General features: G+C 40.4%; 1 protein-coding gene across 1 annotated transcript in view; it reads left to right on the plus strand.

Moving 5' to 3' along the window:
• AGBL1 (AGBL carboxypeptidase 1) overlaps window positions 1-23,024 on the plus strand; it is a gene marked incomplete at its 5' end in the record, with an annotated part of 781,776 nt that overhangs the window by 200,192 nt on the left and 558,560 nt on the right. Inside the window, 2 exons of the mRNA XM_082857818.1 lie at window positions 2,256-2,400; window positions 14,523-14,676. Of these exons, the coding sequence (XP_082713944.1) occupies window positions 2,256-2,400; window positions 14,523-14,676 (299 nt within the window). The remainder of the gene's footprint in view (window positions 1-2,255; window positions 2,401-14,522; window positions 14,677-23,024) is intronic.

Raw genomic sequence — 23,024 nt, forward strand, 5'->3', positions numbered from 1 at the left:
GTGACTCAAGATTCCGCCTCGCGCGTCGGCCGGTCAGCTAGTTTCCATATTCTTATTTTTACTCTCTCTCTTGTTCTCTCTGGTGGCTGGTGATGTAGCATAGAATTTGCTTAGGATGAATGTGCCTGTGATGTGACTTCAGTGTACTTAGTACAGTGGGAAGACTAAAAACAAGCAAGGCTCATGTCAGATGAGACCACCCCCACAGGCCTCGGGGGCATCTTATTAATCTTGAGGAAAGATGCAGGCTCTGTCTCCACTGCATGTAGGTGAAAAACTTGGGGATGGCAAGGCACTAGATGTATGTTTCCACCTGCTTTTACCTTTATGAATATATATGTGTGGTGTGTGTGTTTTCACACTCGTGCATGTGAAGCGCTATTCCACATTCTGATTGGTTGTCAAAATGTTGACCATTTGACCAAAATGTTGACTGGCTCATTTCACTTAGAAGAGAGGTGTAATTGACTAGGTTCAGCTAGGTGTAAACTAAATGTATGATTGCAGTGGAGCCTTGAAATCAGAATGAATAAAGGTAGAGCATATGTGGTTTGCATGCTTTCTGAGTTACCATCTGCTTCTTTACATACTTGCTAATAATCAGAGCCTTAGCTCCGGAGAAACTATAGAACTTTGGGGAAATCTGGAGAAAATAGACTCAATTAGGTAGCAAGAGCCAGATGGCACCATGGGTAAAGATGCCATTTTGGGGACTTCCCTGGTGATCCAGTGGTTAAGACTCTGCTTCCACTGAAGCGGGTGTAGGTTCAGTCCCTGGTCAGGGAACTAATATCCTGCATGCAGAGCAGTGCGGTCAACGAAAAACAAAAAAAAAAGTTGCCTTTTTGAAGTTTCTAGTCCTGTAGTCACAAAGGATATGGGTCCTATTAATAGGTTGCTGAAAAGCTGGTACATCGTTGGGGATTTCCTTCTTTCCCTAGGATGACCAAGGATCCAGGGTGCCATATTGGCAGAAGCTGATACAAGAGAAATGTATAGCCTGATAGGTCATAGCCCATGGAATTACCAATTTCTCTTACTCCCATTCTTAGTTTTATGAATATTGAAAAAACCACAAAACCAGACAGTAGGTTTTCTGTTTCTTCCTTTCTTGCTCACTTGATCTTTTTGCTTTGGTGGGAGGTGTCATGAAGGTAGCAAAAAAGGCAGAAAAGAATAATCCATGTTTTTTAGATTTGCAAGAACGCACAGAATAATTATCTGCTATTTCTTCCCCCTCCCCACCCTTTCCCCCAATGAAACCCCAAAGCACAATGGACAAGAAAGCCAACATTGTAAATGTTCAAAGGTGGAATTACATCTTTTGGTGTCCTGGTGTATTTTGCATTATAATGCAGCCTTGATGATAACCTTTCTCAGGAAAGCCTGCACAGCTGTATCTGCATCAGGAGGCAAGGAGGGAGTGTAACTGGCAGTGAATGGAGAAAATATTGCTTGGAGTGTACTTTTGGGTGCAAATTACTTTGATACTGTCCTCTGAAGTATCAACATTGGTTCTTCATCTTTGACAAAGGAAAATGTGCATTCTCAAGCTGTAAGAAGCTGAACCACATGTGGGGTGACAAATGTATTCCTTTGGGAAGAAAGTATTGTGTAGTGGAAAGAACAAAGGCCTTGCGGGCAGATCTGGGTTTGAGTCCTGTATTGGCCACTTATTAGCCTTTTGACCTTTGACAAATGGATTTTTCTAAGCTTTTGTTCTTTCATCCACACAATGGGTTGTTACAGTGATAACAAGATGACATACATTGTGTTGAGTTGGAACTCTGTATAGAGTAGTGATTGCTAATAAACCAGCTGGCAGGCAGAAAGGAAGGGAGGAGCTGGACTCTGTTATCTAGAGAGAGGCAGGGGTTGAGGAACCCAGATTTGGGTAATAAAATATATGTCTATAATAAAATCCCAGGAAGAACAGAATTACTCACATTTTCCTCTGTTTTCTAGTTCAGTGACTCTATAGCCTTCATTTTCAGACACAGCAAGGAAAGGCCTGTGGCATAGATGCCACAATTAGGAGACAGATGGATTAGCCCAGGTGTTGGGTGATTTGGGCTCATGACCTGGCAGTAAGCTCACTTCTCTATTACTCCGTTTTCTAAATTTTGCTCACCAGGTGTTTCAAGTGAAGGACGTTTTGCTAGTATATAACACCAAAGGTTTATGGCATCTCGAACCCTAAATGACTGTTTTCCCCAGCTTTCCCTCATTCTCGTCTCGTCTCCTTTCTCTTGTAGAAATCATTATCGCCAGAGCGCAGCCATCACAGGGGCAGAGTCTGGGAAGTGCTATTACACCCTCACCTTTGCCGTCACCTTCCCGCATGCCGAGGATGTCTGCTACCTGGCCTACCACTATCCCTACACCTACACCGCCCTCATGGTAACTTCCTCTCTACAGCCTTATGGCGGCCCAACTGAAGGGGCTCTCTGAGGTTTTCCTGGAAACATTCAGGAGACCCTGTCATTCTGGTGGGGACTTAAGCCTTCCAAGGGAGCCAGGGTTTGTTGTCACTAACTTGGTGGCTTTCTGTTTGTCCCTTTTCCTTCCTTGGACAAGAGTTCGAGGCTGAGGTCATGACCAGTGACATTCTGGAGGCCCCAGTGGCGTATAGTGCTCTTCGTCTGCGGGTTGAGTGTGGGAGGTGGAGGGCAGGGGGACATTTCTTAGGGGCTCTATCTTTAAAAAGCCTTCAAATTAAGCAAGGAGAAATGAGATTGGAGTGAGATCATTCCATTGAAATGGGGTAAAACCATGCAGGTCAGCTGAGATGCAGATTTAAAGGACATAGACGCATTGAGAGGAGTGAAGCAGAGGCTGAGGAGGTGAAGCTTGGAGAAGCTCCCTGAGTTCACCTGACAGCTGCTTCCCCATTTCCAGTGGTTCCCACGGCCATGGGCTGGAGGCTGTTAGAAGGATCCAGGGCAGACAAGAAGGGTGGAACAATAAAGCATTGACTCACTGCAAATGAGGGTCACAATCTTTTTGTGAGAGGAGGGTAGTGTCAACCTGTCCAAACTCGAAGTCTGCATTCCGATGTCCTATCAGGCCCTGCACAGGGCTCATTTGACCAATCTGAGCAAACTGCTTAAACCATGCAGTTTCCTGTCATTTGAAAAAGTTGGCAAACCATCCCTTTCCCCTAGCTATTTCACGGATATCCTGAGGATTAATGAGCTAAAGTATCTCTTTTTATTTATTTATTTATTTATTTATTTATTTATTGCTATACGCGGGCCTCTCACCGTTGTGGCCTCTCCCGTCGCGGAGCACAGGCTCTGGACGCGCAGGCCCAGCGGCCATGGCTCACGGGCCCAGCCGCTCCGCGGCATGTGGGATCTTCCCGGACCGGGGCACGAACCCGTGTCCCCTGCATCGGCAGGCGGACTCTCAACCACTGCGCCACCAGGGAAAACCCTAAAGTATCTCTTATAAAATACTTTCACCCTCTGCATTAATGCAAAATGTTATTAGCATATTTATAATAATATGTGTGTAAGCAAATGGATATATCACTTAGCCTGAAGGATGAGCATTTTCATTGCGAGTCTGTGATAAGGGGTTGGAAAAGATGATAACCAAGAACATCTTTCCCCTGAGAAGGAATGTTCAAGTATAAATACAATTTTTTCTCCATTGAGAAGGTATACCTTAAACCACTTGGCTAACTGCCTCATAAAAGTACATCTGCCCTTCTCTCCATATGTTGGTTTGCCTAAAGAGAGATTCTTTTTTTTTTTTTTTTTTTTTTTACTATTTCCCAGATTGCAAAAGATATACAACTAGTATTATTTGCGTACTGCACTTAGAGATCTCAAGAACTTAATCCCAGAAATGTGCATCACAAGCTTTGCTTAACAAGGCATGTTTTGTTTTAAAACGTGCTCATTGCCTTTAGGGACTTACAACAGGCAAGATTCATGATCCCCTTCAACAGCTGTTCTTATTGTCTGGCCTGTGAAACCCTGCACATGAAAAGTCTACTGGGGAAGGGGATTCCTTTTTGAATGAGGGTTTGCCTTTTCTGTCGGGGGCGGGGGGATGATCCATGGTTCCAGGACAGTATTCTTTACCCTTGTTAGAATATCTTTGACCTCCTGGAGATTCTCAGTGGCAATTAGTATAAAAGTTTAGAATACAAAGGGGCTTGGGGAATTGTCTAATTCACCTTTATCATTTATAGATGCAAAAACTGAAGCCTAGAAATCTCACATTTAGCTAGTGGCCAAGCAGGGAACAGAGTACTGGCCTTTGACATCTATTCCTGTCTGAATAGAAAGTCTGAAACTCCTTCAGCTGGCCTTGACTACATCTGGCTTCTTACTTTGAATTTCAGACTTTGAATCAGCTTGTAGGCACTTAGCAAGGACCCATCAAAGCATCTTGGAATAAAAATGGGATCATGTTTGGGGAACAACACTCTTCTCACCTGAACCACATCCATAGCACCCAGAGTTATAGACAAAAATCTTGGGTTGATGACTTGAACTCAACCATTCGAGGTTATATAATCACACAATCTGATGATTATATGCACGTATAAAAGTGGGCTGCCATTGCAGTAACTGCTGTATGTCATAGCTTTTGTCTTTGGGACCACTCAGTACTCTTGTCAGACTAAAGCACAGGGTCTAAAGTTTACAATCAACAAATAGTTTAGGAGCCACTGAGGTCAAGTTGGGGATAATTTCTTATTGAGGGGGGACAAAAATTCAAGAAAAGAAGACCCCACCATCACTTGATCTCAATGAGAGGAAGAGAGAGGTCTTGTTCATTGATGCTTATTGGCTTGTTACTTTGCCTATTGACTGAACCTCTTCCCACTAGGAAGAGGAGAGTTAATGAGAAAGAGAGACAGGAAAAGGGTAGCTTTTCATTTCTTTTAAATGAGTAGAACAGAATAAGAAAGACGATTTGTTACTTGAAGTAAAAAATGTATATACTCAATTTTAGGTTTTACATTTCCAGTAATGGGCTTTGTCTTCTCCAGGTTTAAGACAATAATTGACTCTGTGACTTCTCTTAAAAAACTCTTCCTCCCATCATGAACAAAATAAGTACATTCTGTAATGCACACTAGTCATTTTTATTTTTGGACATGTCCTAAGGAGAAACAGTTTTCTTCCAACAGATCAGTGATAAATGTGAATGATACCCCAAGGGCAGAATTAACTGGATGTTACTTGGGGGTTGTGCTGAGGGGTGGAAAATATATTTCTATGTGGAATTCACAGTTTTGTAAATCACTTATAATATGGATTACACTCACTAATTATAGACATTTTTATAGCAGAGGACATGTATTTTGGAGGTTTTTCAATATGAATATAATTTTGCAACCTTAAAAGTTTTATTCTTCTCTTGTAATAAGGGAATTAGTATTTGGATCTTTCAAATTGATGTCTTCCAGATGCTTGCCAGTAACTCTGTTGGATAATTGTCCAAATTATAGTATTAAAATAAAGCTGAAAGAAAGAAATACAATATTATTATAATTATTGCAAAAGGAGTTCTATTTAATCATCCATCTCAAGGTGTCAGTAACTGCAATGATTGTTAAAGTGTTGTTAGCAATACTTGTTAAAGTACTTGGATTATGTTCTGGATTGCCCCTAGGTAGCCAGGAGTATTGGTTGAAAATGGCGCCCCAAGAGAGTTTCTGATGGACATTTTAGAGAGTAAGAAAATGGGACCTCACTGAGAACTTACAACTGCATGAGTTGGCAAGAGATAAGAAAAGTGATCAGAGGTAGGGTACATGTGTTGGGAGAGCTTAAGGCTTTTGAAGGGTAGAGTAGGGTTTTCACCAGACGCATATACCCACTGTGGTAGATGCTACCACCATCATCTTTAGAGATAAAATGGAGTGTACTGTGGGGAGAGTAAGGGAGGGGAGGGGGAGAGAGGGAGAGAAAAAGAAAGAATTGACAATTAGAATGCCATATTCACAATCTCTTATAAAGGGCTCACGTTTAAAATGTGTCAAGTAGGAAATATCGACTTACATGTGGTGGATCAAAGATGCAATGAGCAAGTCATAAATCAGTGTTGTCACTTAATCAATAGACAGACACCTATCTTTGTATGGGCCAAAAGAAAGGACAGGCACCAGTAAAGGGTCCTGATGTTGAGGAGTTGAACACAAAGAGCCATTCTGGAGGAGCTGAGGTGTGTGTGGATGGTGAAGTCACTGACCACAGGAACCCCTGAATTCCAGGGTTTTGAGCACAATGTAAGAACAAGTTTTGGAGCAGACAGGCCTGGATTTGGGTCTAAGCTCTGTGTTGTCTTGCGATGTAGTCATGGGCAAGCTATTTAACTTCTTTCAGCCTCAGTTTTCACATCTGTAAAATTGGAACCATTGAAGTGGTTATTCTACGGGTTATCAAGATTACACGACTTGATACATAACAAGTGTTAGCCAAGTGCCTACAACTAGTAAACAATATTAGGTGGTGACCATTAGAACGCTTATTCTCTCTTTTTTTTAATTAATTTATTTTTATTAATTTATATTTTTGGCTGCATTGGGTCTTTGTTGCTGCGCACAGGCTTTCTCTAGTTGCAGCGAGCGGGGGTTACTCTTCATTGTGGTGCACGGGCTTCTCACTGCGGTAGCTTCTCTTGTTGCAGAGCACGGGCTCTAGGCGTGCGGGCTTCAGTAGTTGTGGCTCGTGGGCTCTAGAGAGCATGCTCAGTAGTTGTAGTGCACACGCTTAGTTGCTCTGCGACATGTGGGATCTTCCCGGACCAGGGATCAAACCCATGTCCCCTGCACTGGCAGGTGGATTATTAACCGCTGCACAACCAGCGAAGTCCCTATTCTCTTTTTTATGATGATGTGTGATTATTTTCTCTGTTGGACGGATTGGAAGATACCTATTCCACGATACATAATAAAATTAAAATTATGTAAAAAAAAAATCCCAATAAAGGACCAAAAAGAAATAAATACAAAATCTACTGATGGTTTTCTTAGGGTGGTTGATTATAATTATTTTTTCTTTGCTCTCTTTTCCAAATCATCAGCAATATAACTTGGTTTATTTTTAGTGGAAAAAGGGTATTAAAGTCACTAATCAGCAAATCTGTGAATACACATCTAGAGACTAATCACTTCTCTCAGTCTCAAAGTCAATCTATATAACTTAGGGAGAATGGTATTGGCAGACTGGGGCAGTTTGAGAAAGCTCATTAGAACCTGCTTACAGCATGTTCTCTTTTTATTTAGCTTAAAGGTGTCATTTCTTCTTCTCTTGTGATGAGAAGCCTTCGATTCTCTGATGAGTGTATTTAAGTGACAACTGAGAACTAGGCAGTACGCAAATAAAATAGGCCATCTCCTTAGGGGTGAGCTTTCTTCTGAATTAGGGGGGACAGGGAGTGTAGCAGTTTAGGGGATAACAATGAGAAATGAACGATTTTGGAGTATATAGTGCTTCTTACTTTTTCAGTAGCCACCAGCAGGGTAACCTGCTGAGGTCAAGTGAAGCCTTTTATGGAAGTTTTAAGGGAGTAGCTGATAAAGCAGAAGGGGCAGAAGACTCCTGCCGAGAGACACCAATGAGGCTGCAGGCTAAGTTATCAGCTGGATGTCTTTCATGGGTAGGTAGGATTTTCTTTTAAGACAGCCTCTCTGGGGGTTTCCATAATTGCCTTGAACCCATTCCCATTTTTATAAAGAAACCCACCCCTGTGGCTTCCGCAGGGCTGTTATTACGGTTCGTTGTTGGCACACACATTCAGAAGCCCTGCTTCTCTCATCAGTGATCCCAACAATATCCAATTAGACATGGCCTTGCTGGACCTGAGATGGGGGCGTTCACCTAAAAATCATCTTCAGGAGACCAATACAAAGGCATTTTCGCAAAAGGCAAACCAACAGAAGTTTATAATTGGTTTACTTCCGGAAGTTGTCTGTGTGACTGGAGCTAGAATAATGCACTAAGCACAGAGGTGTTTGTATTCGTTGGCAGGTGGAATAGTCAAAGGGACAGAGATTTCATTGAGGGGCACAGGGAGATGGCTGCATGAACAATTACAGAAAATGGGCTTAAGCTGAAAGATATTAGGCATTTGTTGAATTGTAATATTAGTAATCATGAAAAATGTCATAATAAAAAGTTAACAAAGAGCTCATAGGAGAAGAAAACTTTCAAACTTTGCTTCCTCCAGCATTGCCCGTTAACGTGACAGTGTTTTAAAGCAGTGGTCCCCAACCTTTTTGGCGCCAGGGACCAGTTTCGTGGAAAACAATTTTTCAGTGGGCTGGGGGCGTGGGGATGGTTTTGGGATGATTCAAGCACATTACATTTATTGTGCACTTTATTTCTATTATTATTAGATTGTAATATATAATGAAATAATTATACAGCTCACCACAATGCTGACAGAAGGTGGAGCTCAGGCTGTAATGCAAGCGATGGGGAGCTGTTTTAATACAGATGAAGCTTCGCTGGCTTGCCCTGCCACTCACCTCCTGCTGTGTGGCCCGGTTCCTAACAGGCCACAGACCGGTAGCGGTCCATGGCCCTGGGGTTGGGGACCCCTGTTTTAAAGGACAATGTACGTGGGCAAAAGATGGTTTTTCTTTCTTTTTTTTTTTTTTACTTTTTTCTTTTGTATCTAATTGTGTTTGATGGCTTCTACAGACAAAACTGCTTCCAAGCCTCCTTCCCTTATTTGATTTATAGAATCTAGATTTTATTTTTTTTCAAGATTTGGCAAGAAGAGCTACGGCCTGTTTGTAACTTTTGTGATATCACAGAATGATGGCCAGTACTTTTCTAGAGAAGGGTCTCTATCTCTCCCCCATCTCCCCCACATCTTGTAGCCATAATAAAATGTGAAACAAATAGCTTTGATGGCAAGAACAAAACAAACAAACAAAACAAAACAAAACCCCTCAATTCAGCAGTGTTTCCCAAAGCATATTCTACAACACTCCATGATCCTGAGATCTTTAGAGAAAAAGGGTTGAAGAGTCACATAAATTCTTGAAACACTGTTTGCTAGTTTTTCTTCTAAGAGTTCAAAATGTGTATTGGCATGTTAAAGAATCTGAACAATTCTGCAGCCATGAAAATGTTTTCATTTTCTTTAATTCACCATATTCCAGGTGCCTTGGCTGTGAATCTCAACCCTTCTATACCCCAGCACTTAATAACATCCTGAAGATTACATTTTGGGAAATGCTTCAGGAAAGGGTATTGATTTCCTAGTTTGGGGGCCTGGTATCTTGATAGTAATTGTGAGGCAGAGTCTACTCAGTTCAGATTTCAATAATTAATATTGGGAGCAACTTTCACCCAGAAATGTATGAAAGTGATTAAAATAATTTGTTTACAATCACAGAGTATCATCTAAATCCAGGGTGATCTTGCCTCTTTATGAGGGTGCTGGAATTTCCTTTTACCACCGTGGCTGAGACGGGCCGATATTCTGATGGGATCATTTTCATTCTTGTCCTGTGCCTTCTCTCCTGGGATGCCAGATGGACACTTCTTCTATCAGCGCTTTAATTACACTGATTTAATATTTATTTTCTTTCTAATATATGAATTTCTTTCATGAGCTTCTTTTAGGAGGATGTTTTTCTATTCCTTAATGGTTTTATTTTTCCTGTTTTTAAAACCATTTTTACTTAAGTCTAATTTCATTCAATTATTGTCAGAAACTGTGGCTTGTATAATACCTGCTTTTTAAAAAACTTTCAGTGAATATTCTTCATAGTCCTGCATATGATTAATTTTTGTTATAGTTCCCTGAATGTTTGAGAAAAAAATAAAGGATGCTCTCTGTAAAGACAGCTTGACATATATCTATAAAAAACAATATTGTTCAGATACTCTATATCATTTTTTTTGCAATTGATTTATTCAAGACTGAGGTACTGTTTTAAAGCCTCCCACTCTTAGTACAATTATTTCCCTTTGCCATTTTTGGGCTGTACATTTCAATTCTGTGTTATTTGATTCTTAAGAGTTATGAGTTTTTTATGTTCATTGTGAATTGTGCCCTTTATCGAAATAAGATTTTTAAATCCCATTTAATGCACGTGGTCTTGAATATGACTTTGTCATATATCACTATTGCCAGGCCTGCTTTAATTTATGTTTACTTAACCATTTAGTTTCAATATTTCTCTTTTAAAATATTTTAGTGGAGGCAAACAGAACAAGAAGATAATTTAGGAGTGTTTTTCATACACATCATGGGTCTTTTCTTAATTCTCTTTGAAAGTTCCTTTTATATACAATAGGCAGTGGGATTTTGAAAAAACTAATCTGAAAGTTTTTGTCATTTAATAAGGCTGTTTAACCTATTTATACTCAAGACAATTTTTGGTGTTACTTCTGTCATTTTGGTTTTGTGCTATTTTCCATGCTTCACTGCTTTTCTTTCTTTTTTTCTCTCCCCCTTCCCCATCCCTCCCTTCTTTCCTTCCTACCTTCCTTCCTTCCTTCCTTCCCTTTCTCTCTTTCTTTCTTTCTTTTTTATGCAACATGGAGTGACCATATTTTCTTTGATTTTTTTTTCTACAATGTTTATAATTCTACTAGTGTTTCCCTTTTAGTTCTTAAAAAAAATTTGAACCTACATTTCCTCATCAAAAATAACAGCTAAAATTGAGTGTTTCCTGTATGACAGGCACTTCTCATACACAATAAACCGCTAAATTATAGCAATCATAGAATGACATAGGTGATGCCATTTTATATACATTTTAAAGACGAGAAAACTGAGTTACAAAGAAGTTAAGTACAGAATTCACACGACTCTTCTAGAATCTGCAACCAAACTTGGAACCCAGGCATCCTGACTCAAGAGCCTGCCGTCCTAGTCATCTTGCTATTCTGCCTTTCCATTTTCCAGAATTAAATAATATTATGTTCATGTAAGTTGAAAAGTTAGTATTTTGTTTTACTTTATTCCTTACTTACACATTTCTTTTTACTTTAGTTTTAGAACCAGATGATGAGATTAACATTTGATAATATGTGTTTTCTCCCTAAAAAATTATTTTTTATGTTTGTATTATGTAGTGACTGTGTTTTCCAGTGGTCATTTGGACAAAACTTGTTTAACTGAACTGTCCTTTGATATCATTCTTTAGTTTGATTTGGGGCAGCTGAAATTTGTCTTCAAGTTATTATTGTCAATTAAGATAAGGATGATATGTTTTCTGAGCTCTTGCCTAACTGAGCATGTATGAGCAGAAACTCATGAGCAAAACCTTGGCTGGTTATAGGTTTACTCGATTATAGTCCTCTGTACTTTCAAACTCTAAGCAGGGCCTTTGTGTTTGTGTGTATACCATTAGTTAGCCTCCTTGTCTCCTCAGGGGTGTGAGACTACCACCTAATCTCTAGTGCTGGTGCATCACAACAATGCATGGCATTCATTAGCACTTGACAGACAATCAGAAGACTGAAGTACAAAGGTTTGGTCAGATAATTGGGCCTTAGCTGAATCTCATCTTGAACCTGGGGTAGCCATGATCCTTCTAATTCCTTTTCTTAGTATTGTGTCAAATGCGGGCTCCAAGAAATACCACCAGAACAACCTGTTTCTAACACAGACCTAAGTGTATTGCGTACCTTGGTGTGTTACATAGAATAATGCCCACCGCCCACCCTTCTATACCCCATAATCTTCTAATATGAACATTAGAAGATGTTCATATTCTAATCCCTGGAACCTGTGAGGATGTTACTTTATGTGGCACAAAGGACTTTGCAGATGTGATTAAGTTAAGCCTCTTGAGATGGGGAGATTATGTTGAACTATTAGACTGGGTTCAGTGTAATCACAAGGGTCCTCAGCCATGAACGAGTGAGACAAAAGAGTCAGAGTCAGAGAAGGAGATTTGACCACGGAAGCCAGGGTAGGAGTGATGCGATTGCTGGCTTTGAATGTGGAGGAAGACACCATGGGATAAGGAAAGCAGCTGACCTCCAGAAGCTGGAAAAGGCAAGGAAATGAATTACCTTATAGAGCCTCCAGAAGGAGCGCAGTCATGCCAAGACCTTGAGTTTTGCACAGTAAAACCCATTTTGGACTTTTGACCTCTGGAACTGTAATACAATAAACTCGTGTTGTCTTCATCCACCAAATTTGTGGTAATTTGTTAGAGAAGTGATAGGAAACTAATATATTTGATAAAGGAGAATGTGACAGAATCTTGATAGTGTCTCAAAGGGGGAAGGGCAAAGCTGGAGTATTTATTAAGACTTTAAAGTTTTGTTAAGTTCAGGTATTTTAATGAAGGGGCTTGATTAGCATTGGGTAAAGATCATGATATAATGGTTAAAGATTGGTGGACAGTAAGGCAAGAAACTTGAGGAGAGGGGTTCAAAGGGTCTTGGATCAAGTCATTGATACCTTCTATTGAAGAGTTGATGAGATGTTCCTGAAAAATAATAAATTTATGAAAAATAAATTTATTTGTAATTTCTATTTTCCTGGGCAAGAGTTTCCTAGGACATTAAACTTGTGTTGATGCAGACAGGGAATAATAAATTCATATTAATCTAGGAAACAGGCTTTGTGGAGGCAGATGATTTGGGGTCTCAGTTGCAAGAAGGGTATGATTCAGGGTCAAATTTTCAGGTATCCCTGAAGCTATAGGAAAGGCCACAGAATCATCTGGTAATCTTTTCTTTCCTTGGAACTTTTTCGTTTTCCTTGTAAGTCAAATGTTTCCATAGAGTACAAGTAGATTTTAGTCTATTCCTCCCCAGATGCTAAGATTTTTACTTAACTTAGGAAATTCTTTCTCTTATTTCCCAGTGTATTGGTTTTATATTGCTGCGGTAACAAATTCTCACAAATTTGGTAGCTTAAACAATTAAAAAATTAACTTACAGCTCTTCTGGTGAGAAGTTCAACATGGATAAAAATCACTGGGCAAAAATCAAGGTATTGGGGCTGTGTTCCTTCTGGAGGATGGTGGAGGAGAATCTGTTTCCTTGGCTTTTCCAGCTTTTAGAGGACACCGCATTCCTCAACTTTTTACCCCTTTACCCCCCAGCATGGGAGGCTGAGTCCTTTGCGTGTGGTTCTGGTCCTTTGTGGCTGGGGAATGTTCTCTGCTTTTAAGTACTTTTGATTAGATTGGCCCCAACTGGTTAATGCAGGATAATCCGGCCACCTCAAATAGACCTCAGTCTTAAACATATCTGTGAAGTCCCTTTTGCCATGTAAGGTAACATATTGACAGGGTCTGAAGATTAGGGCATGGACATCTTTGGGGGAGCCATTATTCTGCCTAGCACCTCTGTAGTAAATCTTTTTCACACATAAGCACTTCCTCTACCTTTTGAAGGCATTACTCCATGTTTCATAAGATACATTATGAATCTTTTATAAATATTTTCATAGGAGTCATGTTTGTTTCATTTGTCTAGCAGACATGTTATTTGTTAAATAACAAGGTGGGCAGTTTTTCCTCGGCCCTCTTAATACCTATTTGAATGTGTTAATACCTATTTGATCTTTAGCTGGAAGGACGATTGTGTGCACTGACGTTCTTGTGTTGGAGAAGGACCGCTTCCCTTTCACTGGTTACTGAAGTCACCGTGTCCCTGTTGTTAGGGTATGCAGTGTGGTTGGGAGGCAGTCTCTTAACATCTTTATGACTAATTCCACTGTTTGGGTTATTGAAAGTATCTTCAGAGGTCTTACAGATTGTTGACCAAGAACCCTATTTTCAATGGTTACCCCATTTAGGTATCTTTCTGCATTTTAAATGAGTGTTTAAATGGGAAGGTAGGGTAGGGCCAATCAGTTGCTACCAGTTAGTGGTTCTCTTCGCTTAGCATTCTCCCTGGATCAGTTGCTTTCTATTTTCCTTCAATATGCTCCTAACTCTCCTTATATTGCTTGATTCTAAAGTAATCTGCACTGTTGAAGCTCTGTCTCATGTTCCCGAGTGTCCTGCATGTACTCTGTCTTCATGGTAACAGCATTCTTTACATGCAACTGTCATGGGAAGGATGTTGTCTTCCCCTGCTCTTTTGCTTTCAGTGCAACTTGAAAACAGATATTCTAGTGTGCAGACACAGGCAGGCATGATGCTTCCTGTTCAGCCTCGCTGAACTTCTTCCGGGGAGTAGGACGAGCACCCCTTTTAAATCACTTAATGCCCACGGTCAGGCAGATTAGGTTAACAAAAATACTTCTAGGGGCTTCCCTGGTGGCGCAGTGGTTGAGAGTCCGCCTGCTGATGCAGGGGACATGGGTTCGTGCCCCGGTCCGGGAAGATCCCACATGCCGCGGAGTGGCTAGGCCCGTGAGCCATGGCCGCTGAGCCTGCGCGTCCGGAGCCTGTGCTCCGCAATGGGAGAGGCTGCAACATTGAGAGGCCCACGTGCCGCAAAAAAAAACCCAAAAACTACTTCTAAACTATAAGGAGTTAGATGAATATAAGCTTTGTTGCTGCTTTCACCTATTGTTATTATCAAAAAATTTTAATATACACTTCTGTTTCATCTCTGCTCCAGACTCACCTTGACGTTCTGGAAAAAAGTGTGAACCCCAAGCAGGTCTACTTCCGTCAGGAGGTTCTCTGCCAGACGCTAGGAGGGAATTCATGTCCATTGGTGACCATCACTGCCATGCCCGAGTCTAACAGCGCTGGCCACCTGGAGCAGCTCCGTGAGTAAACGGCAGACCCTCTTCTTTGAAGGTTTGGTGGTGAGGGTGGGGGTCTTCAGAGTCTTGGAAGCACTCTGTCCCTTGGAGATCAGAAGCTCCATAAAGTGTTGGGGACTGGTCTACCTTTATAGAAACCCAAATCTTCTTGATATGACAAAAGGGTAAATATTCATGTTGCTCTGTTATCAAAGGGAGAAAACAATAAATTGCAAATTATCAGAAAGATGAAATGACTTGTTGGAATTGAGAGCAGTTTACAAGTGACGGTCACTTCTGCTAAAACAGAACCAGGACTGGAAAATGAATCACATTTTGCGACTTCTAATCCAGGGACTTTTCTCACCATGCTTACTCTCGTTATACTACACTCACGGTCAGTCAAGGTTAGGAAAGGAAGGCAGTTGAGGGTTGGAGCACTGGCTGAAGAATTCCCTTGATGACTTGGGTTACAGTTTGGATCAGAAGAGCTGACAGTGTGGAGGAGGCTCTAGCCAAGAACTGTAAAACCAAACCAAAACACACAGGCATACACACACACACACACAGACACATTCTCACAGACACATGAATGCCCATTTAATATTAGAGTCCTGAGCACAAATGTGATTTGCTTGTAACCAACCAGCTTTTTCTTTTTTTTAAATATCTTTATTGGGGTAAAATTGCTTTACAATGTTGTGTTAGTTTCTGCTGTATAACAAAGTAAATCAGCTATATGTATACATATATCACCATATACCTTCCCACTTGCATCTCACCCCACCCTCCCTATCCCACCTCTCTAGGTGGTCCCAAAGCACAGAGCTGATCATCCTGTGCTATGCAGCTGGTTCCCACTAGCTATCTATTTTACATTTCGTAGTGTATATATGACAATGCTACTCTCTCACTTCGTCCCAGCTTACCCTTCCCCCTCCCCGTGTCCTCAAGTCCATTCTCTACGTCTGTGTCTTTATTCCTGTCCTGCCCCTAGGTTCATCAGAACCATGGTTTTTTTTTGTTTTTGTTGTTTTTTGATTCCAGATATATGTATTAGCATACGGTACTTGTTTTTCTCTTTCTGGCTTACTTCACTCTGTATGACAGACTCTCAGTCCATCCACCTCACTACAAATAGTGCAATTTTGTTTCCTTTTATGGATGAGTAATATATATGTACCACATCTTCTTTATCCATTCATATGTTGATGGACACTTAGGTTGCTTCCATGTCCTGGCTGTTGTAAATAGTGCTGCAATCAACATTGTGGTACATGTCTCTTTTTGAATTATGGTATTCTCAGGGTATATACCCAGTAGTGGGATTGCTGGATCATATGGTAGTTCTATTTTTAGTTTTTTACGGAACCTCCATACTGTTCTCCACAGTGGCTGTATCAATTTATATTCCTACCAACAGTGCAAGAGGGTTCCCTTTTCTCCACACCCTCTCCAGCATTTATTGTTTGTAGATTTTTTGATGATGACCATTCTGACCTGTGTGAGGTGATACCTCATTGTAGTTTTGATTGGCATTTCTCTAATGATTAGTGATGTTGAGCATCCTTTCATGTGTTTGTTGACAATCTATATATCTTCTTTGGAGAAATGTCTATTTAGATCTTCTGCCCACTTTTGGATTGGCTTGTTTGTTTTTTGATATTGAGCTGCATGAGCTCCTTACATATTTTGGAGATTAATCCTTTGTCAGGTGCTTCGTTTGCAAATATTTTCTCCCATTCTGAGGGTTGTCTTTTCGTCTAGTTTATGGTTTCCTTTGCTGTGCAAAAACTTTTAAGTTTCATTAGGTCCCATTTGTTTATTTTTGTCTTTATTTAAATTTCTCTAGGAGGCAGGTCAAAAAGAATCTTGCTGTGATTTATGTCACACAGTGTTCTACCTATGGAATCCTCTAAGAGTTTTACAGTGTATGGCCTTACATTTAGGTCTTTAATCCATTTTGACTTTATTTTTGTATCCGTGTTAGGGAGTGTTCTAATTTCATTCTTTTACAGTTTTCCCAACACCAGTTATTGAAGAGGCTGTCTTTTGTCCATTGTATATTCTTGCCTCCTTTATCAAAGATAAGGTGACCATATGTGTGTAGCTTTATCTCTGGGATTTCTATCCTGTTCCATTGATCTATATTTCTGTTTTTGTGCCAGTACCATACTGTCTTGATACCTGTAGCTTTGTAGTATAGTCTGAAGTCAGGAAGCCTGATTCCACCAGCTCCGTTTTTCTTTCTCAAGATTTCTTTGGCTATTCAGAGTTTTTTGTGTTTCCATACAAATTGTGAAATTTTTGTTCTTGTTCTCTGAAAAATGCCATTGCTAATTTGATAGGGATTGCACTGAATCTGTAGATTGCTTTGTGTAGTCTAGTCTTTTTCACAATGTTGATTCTTCCAATCCAAGAACATGGTATATCTCTCCATCTGTTTGTATCATCTTTAATTTCTTTCATCAGTGTCTTATAGTTTTCTGCATACAGGTCTTTTGTCTCCTTAGGTAGGTTTATTCCTAGGTATTTTATTCTTTTTGTTGCAGTGGTAAATGGGAGTGTTTCCTTAATTTCTCTGTCAGATTTTTCATCATTAGTGTATAGGGATGAGAGAGATTTCTGTGCAGTTATTTTGTATCCTGCTACTTTACCAAATTCATTGATTAGCTCTAGTAGTTTTCTGGTAACATCTTTAGGATTCTCTATGTATAGTATCATGTCATCTGCAAACAGTGACAATTTTACTTCTTCTTTTATGATTTGGATTCCTTTTTTTTTTTCTTCTCTGATTGCCATGGCTAAAACTTCCAAAACTAGTTGAATAATAGAGGTGAGAATGGGCAACCTTGTCTTCTTCCTGATTTTAGAGGAAATGGTTTCAGTTTTTCACAATTGAGGACAGTGTTGGCTGTGGGATTGTCATATATGGCCTGTATTATGTTGAGGTAGGTTCCCTCTATGCCTACTTTCTGGAGAGCTTTTATCATAAATAGGTGTTGATTTTTGTCAAAAGCTTTTTCTACATCTATTGAGATGATCCCATGGTTGTTATCCTTTAGTGTATTAATATGGTGTATCACATTGATTGATTTGCATATTGAAGAATCCTTGCATTCCTGGGATGAACCCCACTTGATCATGGTGTATGATCCTTTCAGTGTGCTGTTGGATTCTATTTGCTAGTATTTTGTTGAGGATATTTACATCTATATTCATCAGTGATATTGGCCTGTAGTTTTTGTTTTAGTGACATCTTTGTCCCGTTTTGGTGTCAGGGTGATGGTGGCCTCATAGATGAATTTGGGGTGTTCCTCCCTCTGCTATATTTTGGAAGAGTTTGAGAAGGATAGGTGTTAACTCTTTTCTCAGTGTTTGATAGAATTTGCCTGTGAAGCCTCTGGACCTGTTCTTTTTGTTGGAAAATTTTTAATCCCAGTTTCCATTTCACTGCTTGTGATTGATCTATTTATATTTTCTGTTTCTTCCTGGTTCAGTTGGAAGGTTGTACTTTTCTAAGAATTTGTCCATTTCTTCCAGGTTGTCCATTTTATTGGCATATAGTTGCTTGTAGTAATCTCTCATGATATTTTGTATTTCTGCAGTGTCAGTTGTTCTCCTTTTTCATTTATAATTCTGTTGATTTGAGTCATCTCCCTTTTTTTCTTGATGAGTCTGGCTAATGGTTTATCAATTTTGTTTATATTCTCAAAGAACCAGCTTTGGGATTTATGGAACTTTGCTGTTGTTTCCTTCATTTCTTTCTCATTTATTTCTGATCTGATCTTTATGATTTCTTTCCTTTTGCTAACTTTGGGGTTGTTTTGTTCTTTCTCTAATTGCTTTAGGTGTAAGGTTAGATTATTTATTTCAGATTTTTCTTGTTTCTTGAGGTAGGATTGTATTGCTATACACTTCCCTCTTAGAACTGCTTTTGCTGCATCCCATAGGTTTTGGGTTGTCATGTTTTCATTGTCGTTTGTTTCTTGGTAATTTTTGATTTCCTCTTTGATTTCTTCAGTAATCTCTTGGCTAATAAGTAGCATACTGTTTAGCCTCCATGTGTCTGTATTTTTTACAGATGTTTTCCTGAAATTGATATCTAGTCTCATGGTGTTGTGTTTGGAAAAGATATTTGCTATGATTTCAGTTTTCTTAAATTTACCAGCGCTTGATTTGTGACCCAAGATATGATCTATCCTGGAGCATGTTCCATGAGCATTTGAGAAGAATGTGTATTCTGTTGTTTTTGGATGGAATGTCCTATAAATGTCAATTAAGTCCATCGTGTTTAATGTATCATTTAAAGCTTGTTTTTTCTTATTTATTTTCATTTTGGATGATCTGTCCATTGGTGAAAGTGGGGTGTTAAAGTCCCTTACTATGATTGTGTTACTGTCCATGTCCCCTTTTATGGCTGTTAGCATTTGCCTTATGTGTTGAGGTGCTCCTATGTTGGGTGCATAAATTTTTACAATTGTTAAATCTTCGTCTTGGATTGATCCCTTGATCATTTTGTAGTGTCCTTCTTTGTCTCTTTTAATAGTCTTTATTTTAAACTCTCTTTTGTCTGATATGAGAATTGCTACTCCAGGTTTCTTTTGATTTCCATTTTCATGGAATATCTTTTTCCATCCCCTCACCTTCAGTCTGTATGTGTCCCTAGCTCTGAAGTGGGTCTCTTGTAGGCAGCATATATATGGGTCTTGTTTTTGTATCAGCCAGTCTGTGTCTTTTGATTGGAGCATTTAATCCTTTTACATTTAAGGTAATTATCGATATGTATGTTAGTATTATGATTTTCTTAATTGTTTTGGGATTGTTTTTATAGGTCTTTTCCTTCTCTTGTGTTTCCTGCCTAGAGAAGTTCCTTTAGTATTTGTTGTAAACCTGGTTTGGTGGTGCTGAATTCTCCTAACTTTTGCTTGTCTGTAAAGGTTTTAATTTGTCTGTTGAATCTGAATGACATCCTTGCTGGGTAGGATAATCTTGGTTGTAGGTTTTTCCCTTTCATCACTTTAAATATGTCCTGTCACTCCCTTCTGGCTTGCAGAGTTTCTGCTGAAGGATCAGCTGTTAACCTTATGGGGATTCTCTTGTATGTTATTTGTTGCTGTTCCCTTGCTGCTTTTAATATTTTTTCTTTGTATTTAATTTTTGATAGCTTGATTAATATGTGTCTTGGCATGTTTCTCCTTGGATTTATCCTGTATGGGACTCTCTGAGCTTCTTGGACTTGGTTGACTATTTCCTTTCCCGTGTTAGGGAAGTTTTCAACTATAATCTCTTCAAATATTTTCTCAGACTCTTTCTTTTTGTGTTCTTTTTCTGGGACCCCTATAATTTGAATGTTGGTATGTTTAATGTTGTCCCAGAGGTCTCTGAGACTGTCGTCAATTCTTTTCATTCTTTTTTCTTTATTCTGCTCTGCAGTGGCTATTTCCACTATTTTATCTTCCACGTCACTTATCCGTTCTTCTTCTTCCTCAGTTATTCTGCTATTAATTCCTTCTAGAGAATTTTTTATTTCATTTATTGTGTTGTTCATCATTTTTTATTTGCTCTTTAGTTCTTCTAGGTCCTTGTTAAACATTTCTTGTATTTTCCGCATTCTGTTTCCAAGATTTTGTATGCTTTTTACTATCATTACTCTGAATTCTTTTTCAGGTAGGCTGCCTATTTCCTCTTCATTTGTTTGTTCTGGTGGGTTTTTCCCTTGGTCCTTCATCTGCTGCATATTTCCTTGTCTTGTCATTTTGTTTAATTTACTGTGTTTGTGGTCTCCTTTTTGCAGGCTGCAGGGTCTTAGTTTCCGTTGTTTTCTGTGTCTGACCCCAGTGGGTGAGGTTGGTTCAGTGGCTTGTGTAGGCTTCCTGGTGGAGGCCTGTGTTCTGGTTGGTGGGGCTGGATCTTGTTTTTCTGGTGGGCAGGGCCACATCTTGTGATGTGTTTTGGGGTGTCTGTGAACTTAGTATGATTTTAGGCTGCATCTTTGCTAATGGCTGGGCTTGTGTTCCTGTCTTGCTAGTTGAGTGTCATGGGGTGTCCAGCACTGTAATTTGCTGGCATTTGGGTGGAGCTGGGTCTTAGCATTGAGATGGAGATCTCTGGGAGAGCTTTCGGGGATTGATATTTCATGGGGCTGGGACGTCTCTGGTAGTCCAATGTACTGTACTCCGCTCTCCCACCTTAGAGGCTCAGGCCTGACGTGAAACCGGAGCACCAAGACCCTGTCAGCCACACGGCTCGGAAGGAAAGGGAGAAAAAAAGAAAAAAATTATTAAAATAATAAAAATTTAAAAAAGGAGAGAGCAGCCAAACCAATAAACAGATCCACCAATGATAACAAGCGCTGAAAACTATAGTAAGATAAACATAAAAACCAGGAAGAAATCAGTCATAGACAGCACACCCCAAGTCTGCAGTTGTTCCCAAAGTCTGCTGCGTCAATTTAGGGATGATTTGTTGTCCATTCAGGTCTTCCACAGATGCAGGGTATATCAAGTTGATGGTGGGGATTTAATCCGCTGCTTCTAAGGCTGCACAGAGAAATTTCCCTTTCTCTTCTTTGTTCACACAGCTCCTGGAGTTCAGCTTTGGTTTTGGCCCAACCTCTGCATGTAGGTCACCCTCAGGCATCTATTTCCACCCATACAGGATGGGATTAAAACAGCGGCTGACTAGGGGGCTCTGGCTCACTCATGCCCAGGTGAAGGAGGAGTATGATATTTATAATGGTTATGTGGGGCGAGCCTGTGGCAACAGAGGCCAGCATGATGTGGCAACAGAGGCCAGCGTGGCGTTGGAGCAGCCTGAGGCACAGTGTGTGTTCTCCTGGGGAAGTTGTCCCTTGATCATGGGACCTTGGCAGTGGCGGGCTGCACAGGCTCCTGGCATGGGGGTGGGGGTGTGTGGATAGTGACCTGTGCTTGCACACAGGATTCTTGGTGGCTGCAGCAGCAGTGTTAGCATTTCATGCCCGTCTCTGGGGTCTGAGCTGATAGCCACGGCTTGTGCCCACCTCTGGATCTCATTTAGGTGGTGCTCTGCCTTCTTTGGGCAGACAGGGTAGGAATCCCCTGTCCTTGTGCACCCCGAAACAATGGTCTCTTGCCTCTTAGGCAGTTCCAGGCTTTTTCCTGGACTCCCTCCTGGCTAGCTGTGGCGCACTAACCCCCTTCAGGCTGTGTTCACCCAGCCAACCCCAGTCCTCTCCCTGGGATCTGACCTCCTAAGACTGAGCCTTAGCTCCCAGCCCCCACCCACCCCAGCGGGTGAGCAGACAAGCCTCTCGGACTGGTGAGTGCTGGTCGGCACCAATCTGTGTGGGAATCTCTCCACTTTGCTCTCTGAACCGCTGTTGCTGTGCTCTCTTCCATGGCTCCGAAGCTTCCCCCCACTGCCACCCTCTGTCTCCGCCTGTGAAGGGGCTTCCTAGTGTGTGGAAACTTTTCCTCCTTCTAGCTCTCTCCCAGAGGTGTAGGTCCCGTCCCTATTCTTTTGTCTCTGTTTTTTCTTTTGCCCTACCGAGGTACATGAGGATTTTCTTGCCTTTTGTGAAGTCTGAGGTCTTCTGCCAGCGTTCAGTAGGTATTCTGTAGGAGCTGTTCCACATGTAGATGTATTTCTGATGTATTTGTGGGGAGGATGGTGATCTCCGCATCTTACTCCGCCATGTTGAAGGTCCCCCTGCTAGCCACCTTTTAAAGTTGGCTCCTGATATAGTGTTCGACCAAGCAGAATAAGGAATAGATTTCATTAAGGAAAAGTTTGGGAGATGAAAGAAAAGACTGGGGAATAAAGATCTAGCTAATTTATCCAGATGCAGCCTTACCTGATGAAGTGCTAACTGCATTAGGTGAATCTTTGGTGGATACGAAATGTACTTTCTCACAGTTCATCAGCATATGACAATGAATGCTTAACTATCTGGCTAATCAACAACCGATTATCCCATCTGAATTAATAAGGCCTTAAAATGCTTTAATGAATGATATTGGATTTTCTAAAAATTCTCTTATGTGTTTTATGCTTTTGAGAGCAACTTCTGTAACAGTTGCCAAGTCCTTCCCTTGCAAATGAGAAGTTCTTGGAAGTTAGAGACAGTAATCCAGGGTAACCTTCATAGAACAATAATTTATTTAAGAAAGTAGATCTATGTATGTCTTCATTGTTCAGGCTCAGTTTCTGAATAGGAGCTGAGTGGTACCCAATGTGTAATTATGACATGGAACTGCCTCTGTTTTTGCATTTTTATTTATGCTGACAGTGGTGCTTTTGTTGATATTATAACCACAGAGATCATTCTTACTATAAGGAGAGGACTTGAAACATAGTAAAAGCCCCTAAATAATTTGGCACTCCAAAAT

This window comes from Leucopleurus acutus (genome assembly GCF_964270905.1).
Source record: "Leucopleurus acutus genome assembly, chromosome: 1".
Taxonomy (NCBI): domain Eukaryota; kingdom Metazoa; phylum Chordata; class Mammalia; order Artiodactyla; family Delphinidae; genus Leucopleurus; species Leucopleurus acutus.